Source organism: Macaca nemestrina, chromosome 4, assembly GCF_043159975.1.
Source record: "Macaca nemestrina isolate mMacNem1 chromosome 4, mMacNem.hap1, whole genome shotgun sequence".
NCBI lineage: Eukaryota > Metazoa > Chordata > Mammalia > Primates > Cercopithecidae > Macaca > Macaca nemestrina.
Window position 1 is genome coordinate 30,407,009 of NC_092128.1, and position 19,444 is coordinate 30,426,452.

General features: G+C 49.5%; 1 protein-coding gene and 1 non-coding gene across 4 annotated transcripts in view; both read right to left on the reverse strand.

Annotated features, from left to right (window-relative positions):
* LOC105474517 (coiled-coil domain containing 136) overlaps nt 1-7,119 on the reverse strand; it is a 31,273-nt gene extending 24,154 nt beyond the window's left edge. The window contains exons 1-4 of one of the 3 annotated variants that reach the window (XM_011729279.3): nt 6,981-7,119; nt 6,094-6,201; nt 3,905-4,159; nt 3,739-3,813 (exon numbers count right to left, since the gene is read on the reverse strand). In XM_011729279.3, coding sequence (XP_011727581.1) covers nt 3,739-3,813; nt 3,905-4,159; nt 6,094-6,201; nt 6,981-7,038 — 496 coding nt within the window. In that variant the 5' untranslated portion in view covers nt 7,039-7,119. The remainder of the gene's footprint in view (nt 1-3,738; nt 3,814-3,904; nt 4,160-6,093; nt 6,202-6,980) is intronic. The other 2 variants (XM_011729263.3, XM_024790681.2) reach the window with 2 other exon arrangements.
* Nucleotides 7,120-15,086: 7,967 nt separating this feature from the next.
* Nucleotides 15,087-15,158, reverse strand: TRNAP-AGG (transfer RNA proline (anticodon AGG)). The gene has a single exon. It is a non-coding gene; the product is annotated as a tRNA-Pro (tRNA).
* Between the last annotated feature and the right edge of the window lie 4,286 nt (nt 15,159-19,444).

Consider the following 19,444-nt stretch of genomic DNA (forward strand, 5'->3'; position numbering starts at 1 on the left):
CGTCGGGGAGAGGTCAAGGGCCGAGGAGTCGGGCTGCGGGCAGAAAAGTGGATTCTCACTCACTGGTTATAGCCTCCATCTCGCCGCCCCCCCAGAGCAGTGTCCCTGGGGGGCCACCCAGCCGCTGGCCGGTCCCGGCCCCGGAGGGGCTGTGGCGGCCGGAACCGCCTCCGAACAGCAGCTGCCTCTAAGGCCGCGCGCGCCCCGGCCAGGCGGAAACGGGTGACGCGCGTGCGCGAGGGCAGCCTCGGTCTCTCCCGCAGGGCCGTGAGGGATCTCACCCTAGAAAGCACTCTACTGAGGACTGGGCGTGGTGGCTCACGCCTGTAATCCCAGTACTTTGGGAAGCCTAGGCGGGGCGGATCACGAGGTCAGAAGTTCAAGACCAGCCTGGCCAAGATGGTGAAACCCCATTTCTACTAAAAATACGAAAAATTAGCCAGGCCTCCTGAACCCAGGAGGCGGAAGTTGCAGTGAGCCAAGATCTCACCACTGCACCCCAGCCTGGGTGACAGAGCAAGACTCCATCTCAAAAGAAACGAAACATCCTACGGAGGAGGGAAGCGCTGTAGAACCCTATTTTCCCAGGTAGTTCCTGCTACATCTGTGCTTCAATCCTGACTTTTCGCCCGTTCGAATGGAGGAATGTCCCTTCTCCAGGCAAAGGCCTTTTTTTGTACTGGATCTTTTCTTTCATTATACATGATCTAGCATTTCCTACCTTTGAAAAAAGAAAAGAAGTAATCTTTCGACCCTATTTCCCTTACTTCTCTGCTTCTCTTCAAAATGACTACTGGAGTTACCGGTACTCACCTTTTCCATTTCATCTCCCATGTCCTCTCTAAACCTAATCCAATCGGTGCCTCCATGCACTGAGATGTCTCTGGGTCCTCCCTCTTGCCAAATCCAAGACCATCTCACTTGACTTAGCAACCTGACACAGTGGATCATTGTCTCCTTGAAGCACTTTCTGCTCTGGCTTCCAGGGCATGACATGCTCCAGGAGTTCCTCTCACTTTACTCTTTTGTTCATTTGTCTTCCTATATTGGACCTCTAAATACTGGAGTGTCTCTGGGACTGGACCCTTTCTCCTCTTCTGGTGTCTCTCCATGTGACTGCACCATTACTTCCCATGGATTCGAATGCCAATTATATGCTAATGACTCCAAATTTACATCTCCGGCCCTGTTTTCTCCCTGGTTCCGCCTTTATATATCCAACTGCCTCAATATATTCACTTGGATGTCCACAGTTACTTCAAACTCAACAGTAGAAAACATGTCTTAAATGGCTCCCCTACCCCCAAAACTTACCCCTTGCCAAGTCTTTCCCAATTCAATAAACATCACCACCTTCCATCAATTTTCTCAAGGCAAAGTCATCTTTGATGTCTCTGTTGTCCCCTGATCCAATTCATTAGCATATCCCGAGGGCTTCACCTTCAAAATATATTCTGAATCATCTCCATTTCTACAGCCCTAACTCAAGCAACCATCATCTCTTGACTGGACTATTGCAGTAACTTGCTGAGTAACTTGCTCAGAACAGGACTCACTGTTCTGAGTCCCTTCCCTCCATCCTAAGTGTTTCCACTTAGTGGCCAAGTTCTCTTTTAAAAATGTAAAGCAGATCATATCATCCCAGTCCTGGCTAAGACCCTCTCCTGGCTTTCCACCACACTTACATGAAAGCCAAGCCTCTTGGCTGGCCTATAAGATCCATTGTAATCTGGCCTCTGCCTGCCTCAGAACATTCTCTTACCAGGGTCCTCCACATGCACTTTGCTGCAAACACAGTGGCCTCTATTCTATCGCTCAAACAAATGAAGCTCATTCTCACCTCTGGGCCTCTGCAGTTGCTGTTGCTTCTGCCTGGTACGCTCCTCCCTCAGATCTTGGATGGCTGGATCCTTTTCATTATTCAGGTCTTAGCTCAAATGTCAACTTCTCAAAGATGACTTTCCTAACTGCCATATCTAAAATAAACTCCCTTCAAGACCAGCCTGGCCAACATGGTGAAACTCCATCTCTACTGAAAATACAATAATTAGCCAGGTGTGGTGGCACATGCCTGTAATCTCAGCTACTCGGGAGGCTGAGGCACGAGAATCGCTTGAACCCGGGAGGCGGAGGTTGAAGTGAGCCGAGATTGTGCCATTGTACTCCAGCCTGGGCAACGGAGTGAGACTATGTCTCAAAATAAAATAAAATAAACTCCCATCCCATCTTCTCTCTATATCATATTATTATGTCGTGTTCATAGCATTTATTGCCACCTGAACTTGTGTTGTTTATTTTCTGCCTCTCTCCATTAGAATGTACTCTTCATTAGGGCAGGGATGTGGTCTGTCTCATTTATAGCTGGTCCTCCAAGTATAAAGGCACCTCATAAGTAGGTGATAAATAAATTAGTCCCATTTTACAGATAAGAAATGACATCTCAGAAAGATAAGTGACTTGCGGCCGGGCGCGGTGGCTCAAGCCTGTAATCCCAGCACTTTGGGAGGCCGAGATGGGCGGATCACGAGGTCAGGAGATCGAGAGACGATCCCGGCTAACACGGTGAAACCCCGTCTCTACTAAAAAATACAAAAAAATAGCCGGGCGAGGTGGTGGGCGCCTGTAGTCCCAGCTACTCGGGAGGCTGAGGCAGGAGAATGGCGTAAACCCGGGAGGCGGAGCTTGCAGTGAGCTGAGATCCGGCCACTGCACTCCAGCCTGGGTGACAGAGCAAGACTCCGTCTCAAAAAAAAAAAAAAGAAACATAAGTGACTTGCCCAAGATCACACAATTTGTAAGTGGTAGAGCTGGGCCCAGGAATCTAGGTCATCCCAGACCAGTGCCCACACTCTTCCCTGTGTGACACGTTTCCTGCCACTTTCCTCCTCTGCAAGCCCCTTCATTGACCACCCTTCCTGTATCTACCTTTGCTTACATTTTCTGTCCCCGTCTCCTTTCCTCCCCCTCTCACACCTCTGCTTGCTACTGTCCAGGCCTGCTTCCCGGCCTTCCTTTTTTTTTCTCCATTTATACTTTTCTTTTGGCTTGATCTCAGTTCTCCCCAGAGTCCCTGCCGTTTTCTAGGGCAGCTCCCCTAAACCTTCCGGAAGCCCACAGAAGTAACAAAAGCTGCCTCTTTATTTGGTGGTGCGGTGGAATGTGGGACACCTGCCTTGCTGCTTTCCAGAGACAAAGGGACGTGGGTGTTGGCAAAAAGGGATTTAGGGGCCACAAGCTCAGGTCCCAGGCAGCAAGAGAAGTGCTCTCATCTGCCTCCCTTAACAGGTGCAGAGAGGCCCCACCAGTCACGTCTCATTGGCTTCATGCTTTCCCATGCTGTCCTTGGAGGAACCAAAAAAGGAATCTGGCTTGGAATTCAACTTGGATCACCCACCCCTGGCACTGACCAGGAGAACAAAGGCACAGGGATGCAGTATGAAGGAGGAGGCTGAAGGGGCAAGAGGAAAGAGCCCACCAGAGACAGGAGGTGACAAGGAGGTCAAGAAATGGAAGGAGAGGACAGAAGAGCCAGGTGGAGGTTTAAAGAAAGAAAACTGGGGACAGAGGAGGATGGAGAGACAAGGAGCGGAAAAGCGTGAGACTAGTAGAGGAAAATGAGGTGAAATTACTGAATTTGGTTATTTTTATCTGCTATGCTTCAGTCAAACCCTCAGGAAAAAAGTACTTAGGTGACCACTTGGATGGCCACCTCCCTCCAGTCCAAGCCCTGGGAATTACCTTGGAGCTGCTGAATCTGCTTGGTGAACACCTCTGCCTGCTGGGCGCTGGCTAGCCGTTCATCCTCCAGGAGCCCTGCAGGGAGAGGGGCACCAGTGTCAAGCTCGGATCCAGGGGAGTGCAGAGCCTCTGGGCCCGGGCACTGGGCCCTGGCCCAGGCACTTACCCTGTAGCTCCAGGGAGTCGTCCTCATGCTGCCCTGCCAGTTCCCGGGTCTCCTCCAGTTCTGCCACCAGCTGCAGCACCTGAGCCCGCAGCTCCTCCAGCTCTGTCTCCGTGAGGCTCAGTCCCCGGTGCTTGTTGACTGACAGAGAGCCAACACTGCCACCTTTCTGCACTTGCTCTTCTTCTTCTTCCACCTCTTCTTCCTCCTCTTCTTCTTCTTCTTCCTCTTCATAGAGAGCTGGGAGTAACACCTCCCCTAGGAGAGACAGCCATCCCACCAGGGAGTCAGCACCAACTTCCTTTCCGCAGTCCTTCCAGGGCCCTCAAACTCACTATCCCAGGGCAGAGATAATATACTAGTGCCACCTGGTATCTCCCAAGGTGCCTCTGGGCAAGACCTATACTCAAGATGAATCCTCAGGTGTGAGGGTCAAGTTGAGAGGCAGCCCCTCCACCTCCCAGGCCCTTCCTGGACCAATGTTGCACATGGTAGCCTCCCACCATTGCCTGTAGGCAGGCTGGTGCCCGCTCAGCATGAGACACTTGCACAGGATTACCTGCTTCTTCTAGGCTGGCCTCTGAGTAGCAGGACAAGTAGTCAAGAAAGGAGACAGTGAGTGGATCTTTCGGTCAAATGGGGTAACAGTTACAGTTTGGAGATTTCTCAAAAGTTAAAAACAAAAACAAAACAAAACAAAACAAAACTGGCCGGGAATGCTGGCTCATGCCTGTAATCCTAGCACTTTGGGAGGCTGAGGTGGGTGGATCACTTGAGGCCAGGACTTCCAAACCAGCCTGGTCAACATGGTGAAACCCCATCTCTACTAAAAATACAAAAAAATTACCTGGGCATGGTAGTACATGCCTATAATCCCAGCTACTTGGGAGGCTGAGGCAGGAGAATCATTTGAAAATGGCAAGTGGAGGTTGCAGGGAGGCGAGTTCGAGCCACTGCACTCCAGCCTGGGCGACAAAGTGAGACTCCATCTCAAACAAACAAACAAACAAAAACAACCAAACAAAACACTATCCAGGTGGCTTGTGAAAAATCAGCCTTTCCGTAATAAGAAAGCATTGCCCGTCAGCAGGTAGAGAAAGAAAATATCTGATTGTAGAGGTTTCATTGGATAAACGCTGGTGCCCTTTCAAATGTATATTATTAAATACCTGTTTGAAATTTTCTACAAGGTCCACCTTGTTTTTCCCTGCTGCATGTCACAAAGTCTCCTCTCCCCTAGCTGAGCCATATGAAGCCCCTCCTACTCTGCTGACCACAAAGCAGCTTTCAGGGGAAGTTTTAGGCTGTACTTGTGTGTAAAAGAAAGCCTGCTATTTTAATGCATTAAAAAAACTGGGGTTTGGTGCTGGCCCCCAGCCTCTGGTTGTGAGCACCCGCTCCTTTACTGCAATGCAGTCCCTATAAATAGCAAAATGTTGTCTGGATGATGATTGTTTGCTTTGTTTTAAAATTCTGAATCTCTGGTCTTACTTTATCTAACATCAGCAGCCCTAGGTTCGTCTGGGACCCCTTGTGCCATCTGTCCCTCTTAGGGGGAGCAGGTTTGCCCATACTGAATGTGCAACGTGCAATACTTCACAGGAAGTCCTGGAAAATGGACCAGCGTCCTTCCAGGGGCCTGGTGTTGGCAGCAACTGCCAAGTCACATGGGTGTGGTGGGGATACACGTGTGTTGGGAGGATGGCCTCACGCGCCCCCTCCTAGGCAATCTCTTTCAGGCAGTAAGGTATCCTAGAGAACCAAAGCCACAGGCTTCCATTCGAAGTTAATGGTGGTGGCCCCAGAAAGACAATTCACATGCCCAGTTCCTGGCTTTTTATAATAAGAGACAGCTTGGGATCTGGGTCGGCAGGCAGTGAGGACAAACCCCCTGCTGAAAGGCTGCTTCAAAGCTCTGTCCAACCAGGCCTCTTTCTCTGTCTGGCAGCTCCCTTGGGACACACAACCTGGTTAGCTGGGGGTTGACTGGGGTCCCGAAGGGATGCACCCTAAACTTCCGTCAAAGCCTGAGCCCTGGGAAGGGCTGGCGCTCTGAGCTGCAGGAAGAGGGGCTAAGATGAACTGAGGGAAGGGCTGTGTCCCGGCTTAGAGGCCTGGGGGTCAAAGGGAGGAAGAAAGGGAATTAAGGGAGGAGGGGAAGGGAAAGAAAGAAGCCTTTTGGGAAAACTCACCCTCCATAGCTTGCATCCCTCGTCGTTCCAGGGAGCCCCAGCGTTGGCCCTTCTTCCTCTCACAGCCCTCAGAGGCCTCATAGGAGCCTAGAGTGGTCACTGTGGGTCCTGAGAGCACGGAGAAAGGAAGGGCTGGGGGATGGGGGACTGGCTGCGGGCTGGGGTGCAAAGAAGGGGACATGCCTTCCAGCTCCTCGGGGCTCTGGGATCTGTAATCCCAGTGGAGGTGCCTGACTCACTCTCCCGTCTCTGCGACTCCTCTCTCTCTCCACCACCTCTCATGCTCTGCCTGCGGAGACCCCAGTCCTGACGCCCAGCCTCCTCAGAATCCCCTGTTCCAGGCCCCTCTTGCTTGCACAGAAAGAGGGGGTGTGCGTATTTAGTCCAGGGAGACAGGGAGGAGAGGGGCAAGACAGAAAGAGGGCGGGAGCCAGTGAAGAAGAGGCTGAAAGGGTGAGGTGGCCTACGGAGGGAGGGAGGAGTGGGGGGCGTGTGGGAAGGGGAAGGGCAGCGACCGCTCCCCTCCCCTCCCCTCTCATTCTCTCGCTGGACCTTGCCCACCCCACCCTCGCCCCGCGCTCAGGAATCTCCGGGGCTGCAGGAGGTGCGGGGTCTGGAGCCCCGAAGGCTGGAAGCACCGTCGGACTGGAGTGGAGAGACGCGCTGGGGAGGGACCACCAGACAGGATGCGGCCGGTGCGCTGAAGCCCCAGCCCCAGGCCGGAAAGATGGAGACCGGGCCCCGGTGGAGGCCAGGATGGAGGGAGGAAGACTCTGGGCGGAGAAGGGGGAGCCGCGGAGGCCAGGAGCACCTGGGGGTCTGGAGGGAGGAGGGATGGAGGAGAGAAAGGAGGGGCGGTGGAGAGGTGAGGGAGGGGCGGCTCTGACCTGGTCCCGGGCAGCTCCAGCCCGCGGCTCCCGCGCCGGCTCCGGCGCCCGCCTCCATGACCGCTCCCGCCGCCGCCTTACGCCTCCCCGAGCAGAAGCCGCAGCCGCGAGCCCGGGGACCCGAGCCGGGTGCGCAGGAAGGGGGGGGGCGGGAGAGGGGGCGGGGCCTGGCCGGGCCTCCTGACACCGCCCCCCGCCGCTCGCCGCCGCCCGGAAGCCCTCCCAGCACTCGGGAACTCCGAGCCGGTGCAGGGGGCGGCTTGGGAGGGTGAGCGCGACCCCGGATACGCCCCAAGTCTCTCCCCGAGGGAGCGCGGGGAGCTGCGGGGCCCGGACAGTGTCAGGAGCTCCTAGGCTTAAGGCTGTCCCAAGAGGGAGGAGCGAGATCCCCTGGTTCTGGCAGCGGATCCCCCCGGGGTCTGCTGTGCGCAGGGACCCTTCTGCACCAGGTGTCAGGGCCCAGTCATGCTCAGCAATGGGGACAGCAAAGGACGAGGTGGGACTGTTTCCTCCAAGCGCGCAGACACGCGCGCCCCTCCCTCCTTCCCTCCCCCGCCCAGCCGGCGCCCCCACCAAGCAGTCGGCGCGGACTCCGGCCTCAGGCCCTGCTCAGCCCTGCCCGGTGGCCCCTCGGCAGCCTGGGGGCTGGAGGAGGGAAGTCGAGGCCCGGATGGGCGAACGGCAGGGCCCTGAGCTTTCCGCTTTCCGCGACCCCCTACCGAACCAGGGCCAGGGACCCTCTTAGGGGGGCCCTCCGGTGGCCCCACCAAGCCTCAGGGCCCGAAGACCCCCTCTCCTCCGCCCTGGCTTCCCTTCCGGTCCCACACCAGGTGGGCTGTGAGCCACGCCCCCACTGTAGCCCGCGAGAGTGGGCACGACTGATGTTCACTCTCGTGGAAGGGAGATTTGGAAGCCCGGGGGGCTTATTTCACGTCTTCCACCATTCTTTTATTCAAGCTATGTCCACTGGGTGCCGGCTTTTGAAGAGGCAGTTCTCACATCTCGGCAGGTCTCAGCAAGGATAGAAGTGGGTACAGTTCGCAACAGGGGCTCCCCAGCACATCCAGGAAATGGCTGGGAGATTCCTAAGCCAGGGACACACGCAGATCCCTTCTCTAGCACATTCACTCACATTATCTGCGTTCCCCCCGCTGCAGGAAAGGGGTCCGGATCCAGACCTCAGGAGAGGGTTCTTGAATCTCACGCAAGAAAGAATTCAGGGCAAGTCCGTAGAATAAGGTAAAAGCAAGTTTATTAGGAAAGCAAAGGAATAAAGAATGGCTACTCCATAGACAGAGCAGCCCCAAGGGCGGCTGTTTGCCCATTTTTATGGTTATTTCTTGATGATATGCTAAACAAGGGGTGGATTATTCATGCCGCCCCCTTTTAGACAATGTAGGGTAACTTCCTGCCGTTGCCATGGCATTTGTAAACTGTCATGGCACTGGTAGGAGTGTAGCAGTGAGGATGACCAGAGGTCACTCTCACTGCCATCTTGGTTTTGGTGGATTTTGGCTGGCTTCTTTATTTCAAGCTGTTTTATCATCAAGGTCTTTATGGCCTGTGTCTTGTGCCAACCTCCTATCTCATCCTGTGACTTAGAATTCCTTAAACGTCTGGGAATGCAGCCCAGTAGGTCTCAGCCTCATTTTACCCAGCTCCTATTCAAGATGGAGTTGCTCTGGCTCAAATGCCTCTGACATCCCACAGGCTTCCACGTCCACAAGCCATTCCTGTTCCACGGGAAGGAAGCCCTTTTTTGCTTGGACTTCCCCTACTTTTCAGCTGGGGGTCACCTCCAGGTGGCCTTCTCTGACTGGTACCCCATCCCTGCCCTACTAGGCGCTTCTGTGGTGCTCGTCCCTGTCTGTCTGTCTGTAACAGCACCAGGACCTCTGGGTTGTCCAGGCTCTGCCCAGTTTCTTGAATGTTATGGGGATCTCAGTTATCTTTGTATCTCCAGCATCTGACCGAGTTTCTGACACAGGATAAATGAGTTAAAGGTCGATCTCCCAGAGACCCAGTTAATGCCCTATCTTATCATCTAACATGATTTCATATTTGTGGTGTTAAATGTTGCCTATTCATGATGATGTTGTCTATAAGTCTCTCTCCCTCCCCCCACTCCTTGCTCCTTTTTTCTTCCTCTGCCTCTCTCATTGTCTCAGCAGAGAGACAATGAGCAGAGATCAAGGATGTTTCCTTTGCTTCCCAGATGACAGGATTCTACTCCAGATCCTGTGGCCAAGGTGACACAGCTGTGGGGAAAGTTGAATAAGCCCACCCAGACCCCTTCTGCAGAGGGTTTACTGCATGCAGACACCAAGGCTGTCCAGATTTGGGGAGCAGAGCATTTGTCAGGGGTGGTAGAAAGGAGCTGCACTGGGGGCTTGAGGGATGCAGTGCTCCGGGAACTGGCAAAGACTAGTTCTGGAAGCTTACTGGCTGTCCTTTCTGCCCAGCGCAGCTCCTCATGGTTCTGCCTCCGCCAGCAGGGTCACGTTAGCAGTTGGCCTTGACTGCTGACCTCTTGGTGAATGGAGGGAGGCACAGCAGGGAAATTGTCGACGGTGACATCCAAGGTTCAAGCTCTCCTCAGGGAGCTCTGATCCTGAGTATTAAGACTAATCTCTCCCTGGCTTCTGGCATGCAGGTCACCTTTCACCCTTGATTTGGGAGAACATTCAAGGGAGACCTGAACCAGTCTATTTTCAGGAGCCAAACTTGGTCAAACCCTGGCCAGACCAGTACCGGGTTGAGGGAGGGGGGCAGTTAAAAGGCGGGAGAAAAGAGCTTAAGAGCTATGAGGGAGGTGGGCTGTGGTCCAGAAATGCATCTCTGAGGGGCCAGGAGTGGTGGGCATGTCAGCAAGGTGATCAACCTAGGGGGATGATCTGAATTAATCCCTGTAATCCCTGGACTCAGGGCTCAGCCTCCCTCCTAATCTCATCCCAGGGGATCATCCTCTTTGAGGACTGATGTAGCCATTTATCCCCCTTTACCCTTATTTCTAAATGCCTAGATCCTTTCATTAAAAAGAAAAAAAATATGAGTATTTGAAACATGCAAAAAGTATGGTAAACAGAATAACGTAACAAATAACCCATGCACACAGAGCTGAAATCCTACAACCAGTCAGATCTTGCCATGTTTGATTCGAGGTAGCCCTCTATTTATGGTTTTCCAGTTTTACCTGTATGTATGTTTTACCTTTTACGAATGTATCTACCAACAATACATAATTGTGACTTGTGTGTTTTAGGAATTTATCTAAATAGTGTTATATTGTACGCATTCTTCTGCAAACTCTTTTTTTTTTTGTAAATTTATCCATGTTGTTTCATATAGCTCCAGTTTATGAATTTTAACTACTGAATACTGTTTCATTGTTTGAATACCCTGCAATTTATCCATTTTTCTGCTAATTGACATTTTGACTGTTTCCAGTTTTCCATATTAAAAACAATGCTGCACTTGACAATTTCATGAGTTCTCCTAGGATGGATACCTAGAAGTGGAATTTCTGGGTCATAGGTAGGTGCATCTTAAATTTCACTAGCCATTGCCAAATTGCTGTATAATATAGTTAGACCAATTTAAACACCACTAACAGTGGCTTTATTTTATTTATCCTCTGGCCCCCACTTATTTGGAAGTTACACATTCTATTTCTACTCTTTTAGTGATTACCTCTTTATATATTTCTAAACATTCTTACTTAGGTCTACGGTGAATCAATATCACTATACTTTTCTGAGTAATAGAAAGATCTTAGAACATGTTAACTCTGTTCTTCTTTCCCCACCATCTCCCATATTTCTATCTAGTATTTTAGTTTCCCCTTCTTTCTAACCCCAGGAATCATCCTCCTCACCATTATCACCACCACCACCATCTTTATCATCATCATCTGTCTCAAGGCTTGATTAGATCTACTAACATATTTATAAATTTCTCTGCTCACCGTTCCTTCTTATTTCCATTTCCCTCTTATAAAATCTACCCTTTGTGACATTTCAGTGTAGTCTTTGAGGGGTCAGCATTCCCAGTTAATATCTTAAAATGTCTTTATTTCATGCCCTTTTAATGGAAATTTGGTAGGCATCAAATTCTAGGTGACAGTTATTTTCTCTTAGCCTTTTGAAGATGTTTTTCCCTATAATCTTTTGCTGCTAGTAAGTGACAAAATTTTTCTCTATAATTAAAAACAATACGTCTTTTCTTTTCTTTCTTTCTTTCTTTCTTTTTTTTTTTTTTTTTTTTTTGAGGTGTCTCGCTCTGTCACCCAGATTGGAGTGCAGTGGCGTGATCTCAGCTCACTGCAACCTCTGCCTCCTGGGTTCAAGCGATTCTTCAGTCTCAGCCTCCCAAGCAGCTGGGATTACAGGTGGGTGCCACCACACCTGGCTAATTTTTGTATTTTTAGTAGAGACAGGGTTTCACCATGTTGGCCAGTCTGGTCTTGAACTCATGACCTCAGGTGATCCACCCACCTTGGCCTCCCAAAGTGCTGGGATTACAGGCATGAGCCACCATACCTGGTTGAAAAAATAAGTCTTTTCTATAATATTTTGTTTTCCATTTTTTTTCCCCCTATAATCAATATCCTGTTGCTAGAAGTGAGCTGCAAATATAATTGTTATCTTTGTAGGCAGACAGGCATTTTTCTTTCCGGTTGTTTTAAGGTTTTTCTCAGGTATGGTGGCTCATGCCTATAATCCTAGTGCCTTGGGAAGATGGCTGGAGCCCAGGAGTTTGAGATCAGCCTGGGCAACATGGCAAGACTCTGTCTCTATAAAAATAAAAAAATAACTCCAGCCTGGGCAACAAAGCAAGACTCCATCTCAAAATAAATAAACAAATAATTAGCTAGACGTGACGGCACACATTTGTAGTTCTACCTGCTTAGGAGGCTGAGGTGGAAGAATTGCTTGGGCCTGGGAGTTTGAGGCTTCAGTGAGCTATGATCACACTACCACAATCTAGCCTGGGCAATAGAGTGAGACCCTGTCTCAAAAAAAAAAAAAAAAAGACTTTTCTCTTTCTTCAATATCCTGCAGTTTCTCCACAGTGTGTTTCAGAGCTCAGGACTCTTCAACCTGAGGACTGTGTCTTTCTTCCATTAAAATTCTCAACCATTATCTATTGGAATATTATATTTTCCCCATTCTCTCAGTCACATTCAGGAACTCCTTCCTATTAGATATATGTTAGTCTGTCTCATTCTTTCACTCATGTTTTTTTAGCTATTCTTTCATATTTTCTATCTTATCACTTTCCGACTTTTTCAGATTTTGAATGATTTCATCAGCTCTCTTTTCCAGTTCACTTATTCTCTCTTTGCCTGAGTCTAATAATCTCCTGTTTAATGCATCACTGAGTCTTTAATGTCTTCTTTGTTATTAAGTATAATTTTCCGGTGCTAAGAGTCGTTAGTTTCAGTGGTTATGTCTTTCATTTCTTCATGTGGTATTTGATTTTTTTTCCTATGGTTTATTTTCTTGTCTTGAATTCTTCTACATATATTTATTATATAATGTTTTTCATGTTGTTCTATCATGTATAGTTCTTGGAGTGCTCTCCTGTTTGCAGTGTCCACCAACCCTTCCTTATGATGAATTGCTTCCTTGTCTAGTTTTGTTTCTTCTCAGCTGAACCTGTGGCTAGAATCACCCCAAAAGCAGTAATTCCACAAGGGAGTGCCCCAAACTGTTCTGAAACGGGGCTGGTTGAGATTCCAAAAACACCAAGTGGTAAACATCAGGGGATTGGTCCAAAGCATTTATTAGGGGAATGTACATACAAAGTGAGCTGCCGTGGATCCTCAAGGCAGAGAGCAAGATAAGGGATGTTCTACCTAGGTGTGTCCACAATGAGGGAGCTGGGTTATGAAGTTTAAATGAGGGTTTCAGGAATTTGACTGGGGACAGGGCTAGCTTCTATATGTTTAGCAACATGGTTTGTCCTTCAGTGTTTTCAGCAACAACCTAAACACCTTTATCAGTGCCTGTGAATGTTCAAGGCCCTAGCTTGGGTTCAAGCCTATAGCGAAAAACATTTCAGCTGGCTGGGTCACAGAGCACTTAAAGCATTCTGTATCTCTCTGGACAGAGGGAAAAGCAGGGAAAGTTTGTAATATTTAATATTATACAAGTCCATAATTTTTATTGTGAGCTCTTCTTCAGCACATTTTGGGTTTTTGTAATTTTGATGGGTTGGTTGGTTGGCTGGTTTTGGTGGGAGTCCTATATGCCCTTGTTATATGAAAATAGTCTTATAGAACTCTTTTTGCTTCTGTGTGGCTGTGTGGTATTCCTAAGGATTTCAAGCGTCATAAACCAAGTTTATATTTAATTTCTCGCTTGGATTCAGCACCATGAAAACAGAAATCCAGATACAATACTTGGTCAGACTTAGAACATCAATTTCTCAGGGTTGACTTGTATTTCCACCCCTTTTCTCTGCTTCCTTGCTGGGTTTTAGTCCACTTTTCTTTTCTTTTTCTTTCTTTTCAGAGACAGGGTCTGGCTGTGTTGCCCAGGCTGGAGTGCAGTGATGTGATCATGGCTTATTGTGGCCTCAACCTCCCAGGTTCAAGTGATGCTCCCACCTCAGCCTCTGAAGTAGCTGGGACTGCAGTGCACACCACCACACCTGGCTAATTTTTTAAATTTATTTTTTTGTAGAGAAGGGGTTTTGCTGTGTTGCCCAGGCTGGTATCAAACTCGTAGGCTCAAGTGAGCACCCCGCCTCAGCCTCCCAAAATGTTGGGATAGCAGGTGTGAGCCACTGTGCTCAGCCTTTAATCTTCTTTTGACGAACAAGATGGATCTTTTATATTCTGAGCTTTATGAAGGGGTTTCAGCTTTGGCTCCCTGCCTCTGGCAGGTGAGGCCATGTATCCTACAGCTGGAAGCATTGAGACACAGCTCCAGATCTTGGGTGTCTATCTTATCTGTGTGTGACATCAACAATAGGCCATTGTGACATCCTTCTCCCCGGCCCCCATTTTTTTTTGGCCTGCCCGCCCTTCCTTCCTTCCTTCCTTCCTTTGTTCCTTCCTTCCTTCCTTCCTTCCTTCCTTCCTTCCTTCCTTCCTTCCTTCCTCCCTCCCTCCCTCCCTCTCTCTCTCTCTTTCTTTCTTCCTTTCGATGGAGTCCTGCTCTGTTGCCCAGGCTGGAGTGCAGTGGTGCCATCTTGGCTCACTGCAACCTCCGCCTCCTGGGTTCAAGCGATTCTCCTGCCTCAGCTTCCCAAGTAGCTGGGATTACAGGTGCATACCACCATGCCCAGCTAATTTTTGTATTTTTAGTAGAGATTGGGTTTCGCCTTGTTGGTCATGCTGGTCTCGAACTCCTGACCTCAGGTGATCCACCTGCCTTGGCCTCCCAAAGTGCTGGAATTATAGGCATGAGCCACTGGCCTGGCTTTTTTTGTTTGTTTTTTATGTTCCTTCTTTAATCCTGATAGCTGATAATTTCCTTTATTAAAAAAAAGTTGGGATTGTACCATTTTAATTTTTGAATTCCATTTTATCCAACATCCCTGTGTGTGTTTGGGGGCACTGGATGAAGGGATAGCTACCTTAGTCCAGTCTTTCATGTTGCCAGAAGTTCCCATTTAGATTCTCTTTGTGTGTAACATGATTCCTAGCAATCCCTACATCTCTAGGGTGCATTACAGTTTCTGATTTCATCCTCCCAACAACTCTGAGAAGTAAGTTTCGAGACTCAGAACTGTAACTGTCATCCTAGCTTTTGGACTTTGAGTCCAGTGCATTTCATAGCTTGGGTTTTATGTTGAGAGCTTGCCTGATCCTGACCTCCAGCTCTGGCCCAGCCCGCTCCTTGTCCTGATGTCTCTGACAGGCTGTCTTTCTGCCAAATAAAATGCAGGCCAGCCAGATGCTCTGCCAGTCCCCTCCTGCTCAGTTTGGCCCCAGTGGAAATAATGGGGTAAGTATAGGTCAGGGCAATGGGGCGACTGACTGCCAGCTTGTCCTCAGGGTCCTTTAGCCACACACCAGGAGGCTATCTCTTTGCTTCCACCCTAGAAGGGGTAGGCGGTGTATATGTATGTGGCAGCAGAGAACGGACAGAAAAAGCAGGGCTCGTCCGGGATTTGAACCCGGGACCTCTCGCACCCTAAGCGAGAATCATACCCCTAGACCAACGAGCCACAGGCAATTAGCTCTTACCAGATGTGCTCCCCCTGCCACATCAGCAGCAGCCACAGAAGCAGTCTGTAGTTCTTAGAACGAGCCTCTCTCCTCCCACTTCCAGGCTGGCTCCAGGCCCAGGCGGCTGCGCTCCAGCAGGCGTTGCTCCTGAGTTCTCTCCTGCTCCTCCCTAGCTCGTTGCGGAGCCACACAGATGCTCCTCTGCCTGGGCCTACAGGCAGGGTCCATTCTTCCCCCTGACCTGCCAGTTACCCCGCCAGGACTCCCAAGCAGAGTTCATGGAGGTCCTGCTGGGGAAGAAGCCAGGCTCCAGGAACCACTATTTCCCTGAGGACCCTTAGGGCTGGTGAGCCCATCTGGGGTCTCTTGCACTCAGTTGAGAGCTACTCTTCTTTCTTACCTCATGATCAGACCACCAGAAAAGCATTCTCCAAACCCATTAGACTCCCAGGTGAGGACCCAGAAGATTGTCCCAGCTTGCTCTTGACTAGGTGATGTTTGCTAAAATCTTCAGTGTCTTCATCTGCTGGTTGGGGAAGGTAACACCTACCCTGTCTACCTTACAGGGTGAGGATCGCATGAGACAATGTATATGAAAGCACCTTGCGAACTGTAAAGCGCTGTCAAAGGAAACGGGTTATGATGGCAACACGAGGGGGAGAGAAATACATAGTAGGAAAGCTGTCATTTAATGCTTGTTGTGGGCCAGGCAGGGTGCTCCCTGCTTTACAGATCTTATTTAACCTTCCAGCAACCTTGTGAGAGCAGTATCACCTCAGTGTAAGATAAACAACTGCCTGAATTCAGCGTATACTTCATGTTTATCAGAATGCTTTAACTTGCCTAAATTCAGCTTATTCACATTTATCTGAATCCTAAGACTGTTTTAAATGCAGTACACACTGCTACCCAGACTTTCTAAAAAACCAGAAATGGGGACTATATCCTGTCAATACCCACACTCCCTCCCCCACGGTAGCCTGCCCTGAACATCCTACCCAGGGAAGCTGCCCAGGAAGGAGCTGCTGGCAGCCTAAGGGTGGTCTAGGTTGGGACGTTCCCAAAGAGAGTGAGGGGGGGTGATCACACCTCAGAAACTGGGGACTCGTAGGAGACCCTGATGGGCTTGGTTGGGCTCTCTGTCTTTTGTGCTTCCACCATCCCTGTACACATCCATCGCATCCTGGATTCTTGCTCACTTCCGGAGGGGAGGTCTTTTGTGAGCTCAGAGCTCCACGGGGGCAGATACTGTTTTATTGGTCTTTTGGGTCTCCCCCAACGTCTGATCCTTGGCAGTACTGCTGACAATACAGGCTATTCCCAGGCATTTCTGTGTGCCCAGCCTTGTGTAAGCACTTTACCAGATTAATCCCACTTAATCCTCATAGCACAACTGTTGTCACAGTCATCACTTAGCACATGTCCGTGGAATGAACGAATGAGTGAAAAAAGAAAATTCTAGGAGTGTGCACAAAAAAATCACTAGTGGCAACAGATATGCAGATGAGTCCTCACCACTTGGCTTGAAGTAGAAATGGTAACCCTGGAGAAATCTTTCACACTCCATCCTTTTTTTTTTTTTTTTTTAAGACAAGAGTCTCACTCTGTCACCCAGGCTGGAGTGCAGTGGCACGATCTCAGCTCACTGAAACCTCTGCCTCCTGGGCTCAAGCGATTCTCCCACCTCAGCCTCCCAAGTAGCTAGGATTACGGGTGTGAGCCACTGTGCCCATCCCACACTCCATCCTTTCAAGCAGGATTCCTACTGAACCAATCCCTCCCTTGGATAGGTGGGAAGAATGGCCCTCACTTTAGAGGATACATTGGCCTGCATTCTTTTGTACTCAGGGGATAAAGTTGCACGATTTCCATCGAAGTGTCTGAGCCAGACAACTGGCTCAGCTAACTAATCCAGCCAGAGAGGAAGGCAACAGCTCATCTATTCTCAAACCAAAGAGACTTTTTTGGGTCGCTGTTCCCCAGCTTTAAACTGACTTATAAATAAAAGCGCACGCAACATGTCCTTCCATTACCTCAGCACACATTCCCTAAATTGTTCCTCTTGGTGAGTGTGCCAGAGAGTGATGTTGCTCAAAGCTAGGGCTCCTAGGGGGACTTTGCTGAAGATGTTTCAGAGCTGAGACCAGGGTTGGGTCCTAGCCAGTGCTTCTCTCAGAGGTGCTGTTGGAATTTGGGGCAGGATCATTCTTCTTTGTGTGGCTGATCTGGAGCTGCATCCTGTCCACTGAATACCAGTAATCCCTTCTCCACTGTTGTGATAGCCCTGAAACACCCTGCATGCTTCCAAAAGCCTCCTAGATGGTGGAGTCGGCGGAGAGGAGCATGGCCCTGGTGGAAATCCACTGGCACATACCTTGAATTTGCTTCCAGGCTAAAATCACTGTGGCCTTCATCCATGCAGCGGGACTTCAGGCCGTCAGTTGCTCCTTTGTCTCTTAGGGAGAATCCTGGCCCTCCCTCCAGGAGCTTCCTCACTCTCCTCCTAGGTGTGAGGATGACTTTTAGGCAGATCCTGCGTCCCCATTTTCACAAGAGCATGTCAGTTCTTCCCTTATCACTTCTCTGGAGAGCCTTATGGGTCAGTATTTAACAGACAACATTGTCACACACATCATCTCAATCACCGTCACTTCCTATATATATAAAGAACAGCAAGAAGCTACCACTGGTTGCCTCTGAGAAGGGTAACTGAGTAGTTGGGAGGCTGGGTGGGAAAGAAACTTCTTTTTCTCTGAATTCCTCTTCTTCTTCTTCTTCTTCTTTTTTTTTTTTTTTTTTTTTTGAGACGGAGTCTTGCTCTGTCACCCAGGCTGGAGTGCAGTGGCCAGATCTCGGCTCACTGCAAGCTCCGCCTCCCGGGTTCACGCCATTCTCCTGCCTCAGCCTCCCGAGTAGCTGGGACTACAGGCACCCGCCACCTCGCCCGGCTAGTTTTTTGTATTTTTTAGTAGAGACGGGGTCTCACCGTGTTAGCCAGGATGGTCTCGATCTCCTGACCTCATGATCCGCCCGTCTCAGCCTCCCAAAGTGCTGGGATTACAGGCTTGAGCGCCCGGCCCCTCTTCTTCTTCTTCTTCTGTTTTTTTTTTTAGATAGAGTCTCACTCTGTCTGCCAGGCTGGAGTGCAGTGGCAAGATCTCAGCTCACTGCAAACTCCGTCTCCCAGGCTCAAGCAATTCTCCTGCCTCAGCCTCTCAGTAGCTGGGATTACAGGCATGTGTCACCACACCTGGCTAATTTTTGTATTTTTAGTAGAGACAGGGTTTTACTACGTTGACCAGGCTGGTCTTGAACTCCTGACTTCAGGCAATCCACCTGCCTCAGCCTCCCAAAGTGCTGGGATTACAGGCGCGAGCCACCACGCCTGGCCATATGTATATAATTTTTTTTTTTTTTTTTTTTGAAGAGTGTTTTGCTGTTTCCCAAGCTGGGGTACAGTGGCACAATCTCAGCTCACTGCCACCTCTGCTGGGTTCAAGTGATTCTCATGCCTCAGCCTCCCCAATAGCTGGGATTATAGGCGCATGCCACCACACCCAGCTAATTTTTGTATTTTTAGGGGAGACGGGGTTTGGCCGTGTTGGCCAGGCTGGTCTCGAACTCCTGACCTCAAGTGATCTGCCTGCATCAGCCTTCTGAAGTGCTGGGATTACAGGTGTGAGCTACCATGCCTGGCCTGTATATTCTTTTGTACTTTTTGAATTTTGAGCTCAATGCATATGCATATATATGTACACATACTCCATTCAAACCAGAAATTAAATTATTAAAAACTGAACAGAGAGAAGCAATAAGAAGGATAGGGAGAAATGCATTTTGAGCCTCCAGAGAGCCAAAATTTCCTCTAGATCAGAGCAGCCCAGCAGTACTTGGAGCTTGCCCTAATGGTTTCGAATTGTGCTTTGTGCTGTGTTGAATCCATACTGAGGGGTCAGTACTAGACCCAATCCTGTGCAACTGGTTGTCCTGTCTACTCAAAGATGTTGTTGAGGACAATGTTTCCTTTGTGAAGTCCCCAGGGAGGCATTCTTGTCTGTCATAACTCCAAGAACAGTTGGTTTGCATTTTTTCTCTGGACAATTATGTAAATGAGTAGCTGCTAGAAAGCATGAGGCTGAGTGTGTCGCCTGTCAGTAGCAAGTTCACAGGGTCATCAAATGTCAGTATAATTCCTGACTCTTTAACTCCCCACTGTTGTTTCTCTTTCTTCTGCTTCTACATTTGATTCATTGTTTCTTGTTTTGTCCTATATATTCTTGCAAGT